Raw genomic sequence first — 11,310 nt, 5'->3', positions numbered from 1 at the left:
CGAAACCGGTCTGATTCCTTAAAACACAATTTGTTTTTTCTTAAGTAGGCTCCATGCCCTGCGTGGAGCCCAGTGCAGGGCTTGAACTCACGACTGAGACCTGAGCTGAGATCAAGAGTTGGCCACTTAACCGGCTGAGCCACCCACGTGCCCCCCACCGCCGCCACCTTAAAACACAATTCTGACTTGACCCTTCCCCAAACCAGAGGCTGCTTCAAGGGAGACCTTTGTGGAAAGAGGGTTATGGTATCTGACAGCATGGTCTTCCTTTCCTGCATTCCAAACGTACGAGTGATTTCACACAATCGGTTGGAAGCAACTTCTCAGTGATGAAATACCCAGCCAGCCTTCATCCCTCTCCCCAGCCCTTGTTTGTAATACTCCCCTGGGGAAAAGCTAACCATGCTGACTGCTTCCCTGACCCTGCTGATGAGGCACAGGGGCCATGGAGGAGGGAGAGGGAACCGGGACCTTGCCTGGTGAGTTGTCCTGTGCTTGGTGGTGACTTTGTTTTTGAGGTTTTTTTTTACAAAAATAAAAATGGAAGAACTTATTTGGAAAAGGTGTTGGGTAATCCTGGTTGTAGATGCTTATAAATTCTGGGAAGGTGCAGGTAAGGATGGCAGTGACAGGGGTTCCAGATGCCTGTGGAGGGCAAGTCCAGTTCTGGAGTTGCTCAGCAGCACCCGTGATGTCCTTGACCCAAGGCGGCCTGACCCACTTCCTGCCTGCCCTGCCGGGTACAGCCCTGCCTTATGCCGTGTGTCCCAACAGGTTTAACGGCCCCTTTTACTCTCACAAGGGTCTCAGCTGAACACTAAATCATGACTCTAGCTTTAGGCTCATTAGGTCATCTTGCTGGACTCAAGATTGCCCTCCTGTCAGCTCCCTGGAAGGTTTTGTGCAGTTCAGGGAGCATGTCATCAAAGCCGATGGCCACGCTTGATCCAGGAAGCTGGCGCAGACCCCAGCGAGGGGCAATCCTCCTGACTGAGCTCGTGCTTTTGCTGCCACCAAGTAACATGCTTTGAATCATCAGCTGAAGGCATTCTTGGGCACCCCTGGGTCCTTTTCTGGGTCCTGCAGTTTCTGTGACTTGTGACCAACGGTAGTCAGGAAGCAGATGATCCTCCTGAGAAGGCTGACAGCAAGGTCGCTCTGCTCCCAGCTCCTGCGCCCTTCCCTTCCCTTCCCCTCTCCTCCTGTAGGTGCCGTGTCAGCTCCCGTCATCAGAAGAGTACAGGACAATAGATCTTGAGAGACCACGCTCACATAACTTTCGTTAACAGTATATTGTTAGAATGGTTTTATCTTACTATGCCTTTTGAAATTGAATTTTTTTTTTAAGATTTTATTTATTTGACAGAGAGAGACACAGCAAGAGGGAACACAAGCAGGGGGAGGGAGAGGGAGAAGCAGGCTTCCCGCCGAGCAGGGAGCCCGATGCGGGGCTCGATCCCAGGACCCTGGGATCATGACCTGAGCCGAAGGCAGACACTTACGAATGAGCCACCCAGGTGCCCCTGAAATTGAACTTTTATCATGGGGGGGATGTAGAGGGAAAAACACAGTAGAGTTTGGTGCTCTCTGTGATCTCAGGTATGGGGGTGTGGGGTCTTGGGACAGACCCTGTGGACAGCGGTGTGTGGCTGCTGTAAAGTCGCACGGATGTGGCAACAACTCCAGCTGGAGGGGGGGGGACTTGGGGATGTGGCCAGACACCCACATCCCAGTCAGCCCCGGACAGGCCCAGTTCCTGCCTGTTGGAAACACAAACAGCAGCCCTTTTTACTCTCAAGTGTCTCAGAATTTGATCAGTTTCTAGTTGTTCCAGAATTCAACCAGAGAAGAGTTCAGTCTTAAGGATCAACCCATTTTCTTTTGAGGCTAAAGAGGAAACAAAATCATTAAGGAAGTCTTCAGGGTTTCTGACCTGCTACAACAGCCTACTCCCTTGCAGATGTCAGTGCTCAGACTCCTCCCTTTTGGTTTAGGCCCTTGCCCCACCCCCATCCTTCGACCCCGCAGTTCAGGTGAATATTGCTTTCCATGGGTGAGGAGGCCGGAGGCGGCAGCAGTACAACAGTGCAGCTGTCTCTGAGGCCGGTCGCCCTGAGGCCCTCAGAGGTGACACAGGAGAACAGAAGTTCCTGTGTGGACAGACAGGCTTCTAGTTGGTGGGTTTTTTTTTTTTTTCTTTAAGATTTTATTTCAGAGCGAACGTAAGCATGAGCACGGGGAGAGGGAGAAGCAGACTCCCTGCTGAGCAGGGAGCCCGATGCAGGCGCAATCCTGGGACCCTGGGATCATGACCTGAGCCGAAAGCAGATGCTTAACCAACTGAGCCACCCATGCGCCCCACTAGTTTGTTTTACAAGAAATCAGAAAGCCTATCTGCTAATATTTAGCTACAACAGGCTTCCTGCTTTTTTTCCCCTCTGAGTGGAAAAGAACCGTTTGCCTCTGTTTTCATTTTTCGTAAGTGATTCTTTGGACTTGTCGACATCCATGGCTTTTTCCCCCCACCAAGCAGACCAACAGGTCTTCATCAAGTACTCCGAACATGCTGGGCCTACCGTGCGCAGGCCTCTATCAAAAGGGCAAGAAGGGAAAGCAAGGCCAACAGAGGCAGCATTTGAAAAAGCTGGCAAGTCTTCGGCTTGAAAGGGGTGAAAGACCAGAGTAGCAGTGACCCAATGGCAGCAGTGACAGTAAAGAAGGGAAGACCCTGTGAAGAATCACAGTTCTTGCAACGCACCTCCAGGTTTATTCATGGTACAAAAAAGTATTTAATAAGCGCCACACAACAGTACAGAAAAAGTCTATATAGCTCATACTTTAAAACCAGAACAGGTGATTAAAATCAGTATAGAGTCTCATTTTTACTTAAAAACAATATAGAGGGTACACACTGGGAATTGAAATACCATGTTCTTTCTTTCTAGAGATGTGACATCTGTGTTTTCTGGTCAGTAATTTCTATGAAATATTGTGCTAAATCAAAGCATACAGGTGACCAGAGCTGTCTCCTCTCCTAACTCATGCTGAACTAGCTCAGTGGAACACCATCTTGGTAGGGAGATTTTGACAGGAGGAAGGAACTACAGGGACCCTACCCCAACAGAAAACCTAACAAACTGATTTATACAGAAAGGGTTTTAGCAAACCTATACAAACACTTAACATGCTGCAGGAAAGGAAGACCTTTGAGCCTACTTCCAGCATAAGCACACACTTGTTGGCACCCAGTAAACCAGGAAGGCCAACGTAGAAAGCATTTTTGCTTTCATAGCACTAACAGCTAAAAAGCACACAGCATATAATACTTTGATCTTTAAGTGGGTAATCGTGGAAGCTCCAAGATTATATCCACTAGGTTAGCCTGAGTATTTTTCTATAAAAATATTTTTCTAAAAATGCTTAAGAGAATTCTAGAAACAGACCACATCAGGACCAGCAGAAGGCAATGATGCAAGGACTGCAAAATAAGACAAGGAAATGATTTTCACGTGTAGCTTCAGGCAAGGGACATCTCTCAGTTGATTCTAACTAGCTGGAATGGGATGAGCTGCAGAAAGCTCAGCTGGGCAGGCAGCTGGCTTGACTGACAGCCTAGGGACACATTACCCCACAGGCAAAAAGCCCACTGAGGCTGCAAGTCTGAGAGACTGAATACAGAGGGCTGTGTGAGCACACAAAAAGCCTGGAGGACATGCAGAGCCTGCTGAGCCAGAGGGCTGGAGATGGCGGGTTCTTCCAAATGCTGCTGACCTACCAACACGTATGCTGGGGAAGGGGCAATGCTGGCCTTGGGCTTGCTCTGGAGGAGCCTGATGAAGAGGCCTGAGCGGGGTCTGCTTGGGGGAGGAGTGCTAGGATTACTGAACATGAGAAGGTGCTTCAGGGTCTCAGGAGGGTCAGACGATTGTCTTCTAACCCATCAATACTTAACATTAATAAGGAGTTGCAGAATGGTCTTTCCAACATGTATTCTGTCACACCGCCAGAGCCTCTTCCAGTCTACTGGCTGGCAACGTCCAGAAAGATCGCATTGCCTGGTGGTGGGACCTAGGGCCACAGGTCATTCTGGGAAGCTGGCACAGAAGATGATTTGCACAATGAAGTCACCACTAAACCACTGCTTAAGTCCAGTCCCCGGCCTTCTTTTTCCTGCATGAGAAAAAAAACAATCCTAAGAGGCAAGGAATAGGAGGGGAAAAAAAAGTCCTTTCTAGCTCAGAACCGTGCCTTGGCATGGGGAAGGAGGTGCTGGGCTGGGAGGATGGGCCACAGGGGAGCAGACTGGAGGGGGAAGGAAGTTATTTTGCATTCTTGTTCAGCACTGGCCCCATCATTCTTTAAAAAGTGCTCCCTCTCTTCACTGAAATATATTTTTTCCTGTTAAGAGCCTGCATTATAAGAGAGGCAAGGGAACGAGACCTGCTTTTCGGTTTTGTCCTTTTGATTATTTAGGGTCTAATAAGAGGTACCTGGGACCTGTTGTGACAAAACGTTAAGCATGCAGTCCCTCAATAAGGGTACTGGGTCCCTGATGGAGGAAAGCAGCTATGCTCCTGACACCTTGCTAGCTGCTAGACTGACACTGGCCAATCGTGGGGAGAAACCTGGCAGCCGGTCTGCGCTTGACAGGTCTACTTGGAATTTGCTCAGTGGTGCGATGTGGCTGACAAAGTGAGCAAGAGTGACTTACTGCTCTGTAGTCCAGAAACATTTCTTTAAAAGCCAGAAAATCTGTAAACGTGAGCAGCATGTCAAATATGTCACCAGCCACTTCATCTTTATGGTGCCTGCAAAAAAAAGGATGGCTGTTTCATCAAAGACTGAAACCGATTGTCTCTTCAAGATTCCACTAGAGGGTTTTTGAGGGCCTCCCACCCCAGGACCTGACCACCAAGTGCTCTCAACCTTCATGTTCATTCAATAAAGAAAAAGGAGGGTCTTTTTTCAGAGTGGAGGAGTAAGGGGGAGGGAAAAAAACGCAGAGTCAAGCTCAACTCACTGTAAAGTTGTGGTGAAAGCTGCCATGTTAAATCCAGGAATCCGCTCCAACAGCTGCTCTTCAATATACTTTTCTACCAAAGAAATCTGTCACGGTGGAAAGGAATCTTGGTTTTAGGAAAACAAGGTTGCTTTCCAGAAAGCCCGGCCTCTAGCGCTTTGCAAACATTTCCTAAGAGCCTATTCTACGAGCCAGGCTCCATGCTGAGCGCTCGGGATACCAAAGAACCAAAATACAGCGCCTGTCCTCAGTGAGCATGCGCCCTGGCCCACGCGGGAGAGCGGCTGCGCAGGCAACGGCACTGCGACAAGACGAACGCGCCCACGTAGGTGGAGGCGGTGGGCAGCAGGGCTCCCCTCCCCCCCATGGCAGGAAGCGAGGAATGAAGTAAGTAGGACCTTTTTTCTTGGGTAGATGGAATCTGTAAAAAGAAGGTACAAAAGAAGCATATTGTTGCAGGTAGTCCGTTTCCTTATAAGCCGAGGCCCGTCTGGAGAAAACTGTCGAGTCCGCCATGTTTCTAAGGTTAAGAAAGTCTGGAGGATCAAACCTTTGCTCAGACAGACGAGATCTTTCCAGGAGGTTACTTGAGGCCTCAGCACAATGGAAAAACCTAAGGGTCCAGAGCTGAGACTCCTGGGTTCTAGTCTTGGTCTCCTCACCAACTAATTAATGATCTCGGTCTTGGTTTTCACTTCTAACAGTCATGCAGTACCTGACTGGGTATGTAGTAGAAAAAAATAGTTGCCCCTTGAACGATAAGGGTTTGAACTGCGTGGCTCCGCATATTATGTGGGTTTTGTTTTTGATAAATACAAGACTTTAATTGTATTTTCTTTATGATTTTAATAACATTTCCTTTTCTCTAGCTTCCTTTATTATAAGAACACGGTATAGGATACCTATACAAAATATGTTTATCAATTATTTCTGTTATTGGTAAGGCTTCCAGTCAACAATAGGCTATTAGTAGTCACATTTTGGAGGAGTCAGAAGTTATGTGGGGATTTTGGACTGCACAGGCATCGGGACCCCTAGTCCCCACATTTTTTTTTTTTTTAAGATTTTATTTATTTATTTGACAGACACAGCGAGAGAGGGAACACAAGCAGGGGGAGAGGGAGTAGCAGGCAGACAGACGCCCCAACGACTTGAGCCACCCAGGTGCCCCTCCTCACATTGTTTAAGGGTAAACTGTAGTGTGTGCAAGACCAGAGGTTAAAGCATATGAATGCAAGGTATTGCGAACCCATATACTATAACTGATTATAACTGAAAACAGGACAATGATCAAGCCATTTTTTAAAACAGAAGTTGGACAAAAGTCACCAAACACTGCAGAGGAAAGCAATGGGAGGTGAAAACTAGACCGGATTCTTAACAATTCCTGGCAGGTATTGGTGGCAGCTTCTAAAAGTGCAGCAAACGTCAACATCTTTTGGTTCTAAATTCACATTTTAAAGAACTCCTAATCTCCGGGGAGAGAAACAAAATCACTTACGTATTCGTTAAAAATAGGCGTGTAGGTGAGTTTATTCTCTTCTGTGTCTTCAAACTCCTGATAGTACTTGTCCATGAAATTTCTCTGTAATAACTGGAACTCGTCATCTGAACCACAATAGGGAAATTTTATGCTTTTCAGTAGAGACTAAAAAACATTCTGACTGATACAGGCAGGAATTCTGTGCCAGCACAACTGCTTTCTCAGTGGCTGGTCTCTAGGAGAGGGAAAACTAAAGATGTTTTAAGGAAGTATTCGATAGGACACCGACATTCAAAGAGCACAATCCAGTCTTTTTATTAATAACAAATACTAATATTTTTAATCACATAAAATTCACCATTTTAACCATTTTTGAGTGTGGTTTGGTGGCATTAAGTACATCTCCATTGTTGTGCAACCATTACCACCATCCTTTGGTCCATTTTAAACACACCCAAACAGTGGCTTGGGAACGCCTTCACATTCCTTTTCCACAAAGGAATGGGATGGTTCTCTCTCTCTTTTTTAAAGATTTTATTTATTTATTTGAGAGAGAAAGAGTGAGAGAAGAGCTTGAGTGGAAGGAAGGGGCAGAGGGAGAGGGAGAAGCAGACTCCCCACTGAGCAGGGACCCTGATTCGGGGCTCGATCCCAGGACCCTGGGATCATGACCTGAGCCGAAGGCAGACACTTACCGACTGAGCCACCCAGGCACCCCAGGATGGTTCTAATAAGATTTCAGCAGCTATGGTGGAAACAGTGTAGTGGTTAAGCATATGGGCTCCGATCCTAGCTCAGTCACTTAAGTTGTGTGACCTTGGGGACATTTCCTAGTATCTCTAAACCCCACTTCCGTCAACTAGCGAATGAGGATGATCAGAGTACCTATCATAAAGGATTGCCAGGTGGAATTCAGAGGATTTGTGTAGAGATTAGCTTATAGCAAACACCTAAATGTGAAATAAGGAATTTTAACAAGTGAAGAGAATATTACTTCTGAAAATAAAAGGAAAGCTTCACAAATGACCTAGCCTTTAGGATAAATACTCTGAACTTAAAAAAGGCCCCTTTTCCCATGGCACACAGGGTGCCCAAATGGATGGAAGAACTCAAAAGTAGTCCTGAGGATTCCCCAGAAACCCTCAGATTCACACAGGACAAGGGCTTACTGGTGAAACCTCTGTATTTAGGTGTTAAGGGTGTGAACCTTTTTGGGACCTGAAGATAAAACTTGGGTCAGTAATTATCAGACTAGACTAGACTATGAAACACAGATTATGAAATACCACCAAAATAACGGAGTCCTTTTTTTTTTTTCCTAATTTAAAGAAAACTCAAAAGTTTTCTCAAAGTTTTTCACTCCCATGTTATTTGTCTTAAACCTTGGGTGCCTGTTACTGCTTATTATACTTAGCAGGTCTGTATGCACCAAAATGAATGCACAAAGAGGAACTCAGAACCCAGGAAAATACAGAACCAGCTGAAGTATGGCACTTATTTTCTTTATAGACACGTGTGCTATGGCTATGGTATTATGCTATGGTTCATGTCATGAAAACGTTAAAGCTCAAAACTGAAAAATGGAATTCCTCTTACTCTGAAATAAAGTAGGTCAGTCGCTCCTGAAGTTTTGCCAAGAGGCTCCTAAGGTCTAGGGCCCCATTACCTGAGTAAGTCCCTCCCAGGACCTGAAGCTATGGTTATTAGTTGTTAAAACAATGAGGGATGGGGCGCCTGGGTGGCTCAGTTGGTTAAGCGACTGCCTTCGGCTCAGGTCATGATCCTGGAGTCCCGGGATCGAGTCCCACATCGGGCTCCCTGCTCAGCAGGGAGTCTGCTTCTCCCTCTGACCCTCTTCCCTCTCATGCTCTCTATCTCTCATTCTCTCTCTCTCAAATAAATAAATAAATAAATCTTTAAAAAAAAAAACAATGAGGGATGTTTGCCTCTAAAATCACAGTAAGGCTTACTTAATAATACTCTGTGCTACATTAAAATTTATATTCAGCTTGCTGTTTTCTCTCAATATTAACTCTCCAAACCCCAAGGGTGTAAGAACTAAATTTAGAGCACAGGTTAGACTGAGGCCCAAGGAAGCTTACCCATAATAATGTCCTCTAAATATCCAACCACAGCATCAAATTCTGCATCAGAGGCGGAAGAGCTGAAAAATATAACTGGATTAGGTGCTCTTTCAAAGAATTCGCTTAAAAAAGTGTATCAGGGACATTTTCAAACATGCCTAAAAACAGCAAAGTCAACGTCCCATCACCCAGCTTCAACCAATTAAGAATGATTATTGCCTAATGTAGCAATTTCGAACAGGAAAACCCACTTGACACATTTATGACATCAAAGTTGAATGGCTCCATTTTCAGAAAACCTGTTAGGACACAAGGAGCCACAAAAGGAACAAATAAAGGGGAGCAACGGCTCGCAGGGCACATCTTAAGGCTCCTCGCATGTTTGTCCTTCAGGTTTACTCACCGCATCTTCGCTGTCACCCCCCACACCTATCGGCTTGTGAGCGTGAACCGGGCGCCAGCGAGATACTGGCCTGGGGGGCAATCGGCTCAGGAGTCCCCGAAGGAGTTGATGGTGGAGGTGGTGGTGGTGGAAGGTCCTCTGACCCGTGGTCGGCCTCGGCAGCTCAAAGCTGCCAGGTTTTGCTGACGACTAAGGGTCCGAGGCGGGGGGACTGTGATGGAGGCGTCGCTCATCGCCTGACACTCTCCCCGCACTCCCGTCCTCCCGGCCTGAACCTGGCGGTCGCTGCGGCCCCGAAATCGGCGGCGGGAACTGGGGCGGATCCTTGGCGGTCCCTGACCCCCATCCCACCCCTCCAGGGCACCGTTTCACAGGGCGGAGGCCCAGGCGAGCGCCGGCAGCGCCGGGCGGCGTCACTTACAAGGACAGCGCGAAGCTCTCTTCCTCTAGGGCGTCCATCGCCGCCGCCGCCGCCGCATCCACCCGCGGGGAGAGCGGGCCGGTCGGCCTCCTACCCTGTTCGCGGCCCGGGCCCAGCCTCCGCTCTACTCCGTAGAGTCCAAACGCGCATCTAGGAGGCCTCGCCGCCGACGCCGCGGTCGCTCACGGCGCAGCCGGGTAGGCCCTGCGTGCGAGGCCCGGGCCTCAGGCTCCCCGGCAGCGGCCACGCGCCTGCGGGGCACCCCACAACCGGCCAGGCCTCTCAGTGCGCGCCGCTGCCGCTGTGGGGTCCGGGCGTCGGTTACCCACCAACCGGCCCCACGCCCCGCCTCCCGTCACCATGGCCACCAAAACCCCTTCTGCCGCCTCCCGCTTCCCGAGAGCCAATCACAGGTGCGCGCTGCCTGGTGCCGGGGGCGGGGCAAAGGTGGGGAGAGGAAGTGAGGGAAAGGGATTGAGAGGCGCTAGGGGAAGCCTTTTGAGACTCAAGGGGACGCTTGGGGTTATGGGAGTGTTCTCTCTCTTTGTGGCGGTTAAATCTCACATTGCCCCCATTTTATGGAGAAAGGAATGGAAGCGAAGAGCCTCAATTTCTTCACTTGCAATTTGGGAATAAATTACAGGATTTAAGAAGATTAAATAGGGGGCGCCTGGGTGGCTCAGTCCTTGAGGTGGGACTCTTTTTGATTTCCGCTCAGGTCATGATCTCAGGATCCTGAGATTCATCCTTGCGTGGGACTCAGCACTCAGCGTGGAGTCAGCTTGAGATTCTCTCCATCTCTCTCTGCCCCAACCCCTTGTGCTCTCTCTCTAAAATAAATATCTTTTAAAAAAGAAGATTAAATCGTTTAAAGTGGGTCTTAAGAGCACTGTAAACTGCAGATTTCTTGGGAGCCAATCCCTTAGCTTTTTTTTTTTTTTAGGTTTTGAATCAGATAATGCAGACCTCTGATTCTCAAGACAGTTACTCCCTTTTGTGGAAAGAACGCCCACCGCAGGAAGTAGAAGTCTTGTAATTTACATCATAAAGATAATAGTCACACAAAAGATAATGTTCACATCATAAACATTATGTGGCATTTATTAGTTCCTTGGCTAATTAGGCAAGATAAAAGTTGACAGTCACTGAATCAACGTAATCAGAAATCGGATAACTTTGTTCCAGGAAAACTCTCCCAAACTGCCAAATTTTGCAAAAGGATTCCCTAGAGCTGATTTCTTTTGATTGGACCACTAGGTGTTATGTGTCTTTGGTTGCCATTGTACCCTTGGGCCAAATGTGTGGTACATGTCTAGAGTGATTTAAGCTCTGGCTTAGGTTTGATCTGAGGGTCAGATGGCCGGCCTGAATGAATTGACATTTTGAATGGATATAAAATAGTGAAGGGGTGTCTGGGTGGCTCAGTTGGTTGGTTGGGCAATCCACTCTGTGTTTGGCTCAGGTGGTGATCTCCGGGTCATTGGATGGAGCCGGTAATCTGCTTGTCCTCTCCCTCCCCCTCTGCCCCTCCCCTGTTCACTCATGCTTGCTGTCTCTATCGCTCTCAAATAAAATACAAAAAAAAAATAGGTAACATTGGGTTCTGGAACTAAAAGTGGTTACCAAGACACTGTTATATCCAGGGTGAATGAGATCAGTTCTCAGAGGTACTATAGTTACCACCAAGTAGAAGACAGGTAGCTATAACGGTTTGCTGATTAACTAGACTGAATTAAATTTAAATTAAGCCCTGGTTTTGCGGCTCAGAGCAACCTCAGCATTTCCTCATGACCTATTTTTCTCTATAAACCACTTATTTCTTCTGGACTAAATGAACTTGCCCACCCTTTTTCTTTTTTTTTTAAAGATTTTATTTATTTATTTGAGAGAGAGAGAATG

At 47.5% G+C, this 11,310-nt stretch overlaps 1 protein-coding gene across 2 annotated transcripts; it reads right to left on the bottom strand.

Annotated features, from left to right (window-relative positions):
• Nucleotides 1-2,738: 2,738 nt before the first annotated feature.
• Nucleotides 2,739-9,759, bottom strand: ARL2BP (ARF like GTPase 2 binding protein). Of its 2 annotated transcripts, none has more exons than XM_088027396.1 (6): nt 9,412-9,759; nt 8,606-8,667; nt 6,522-6,628; nt 5,021-5,106; nt 4,712-4,808; nt 2,739-4,192 (listed from the first exon to the last, which is right to left on the bottom strand). In XM_088027396.1, the coding sequence occupies exons 1-6, from the start codon at nt 9,447-9,449 to the stop codon at nt 4,082-4,084; spliced, it is 501 nt and encodes a 166-aa protein (XP_087883522.1). In that variant the 5' UTR covers nt 9,450-9,759; the 3' UTR covers nt 2,739-4,081. The 2 variants fall into 2 exon arrangements, with proteins under 2 accessions (XP_087883522.1, XP_027952086.1); XM_028096285.2 differs by having other exon boundaries at nt 2,739-4,170; nt 9,412-9,753.
• Between the last annotated feature and the right edge of the window lie 1,551 nt (nt 9,760-11,310).

This window comes from Eumetopias jubatus, unplaced genomic scaffold (assembly GCF_037043125.1).
Source record: "Eumetopias jubatus isolate StellerSeaLion01/CBP00866 unplaced genomic scaffold, mEumJub1_p1.0 scaffold_10, whole genome shotgun sequence".
NCBI classification, from domain to species: Eukaryota; Metazoa; Chordata; class Mammalia; order Carnivora; family Otariidae; genus Eumetopias; species Eumetopias jubatus.
The sequence above is the reverse complement of the archived record's forward strand: the minus strand, read 5'-3'. Positions and strand labels throughout refer to the sequence as shown.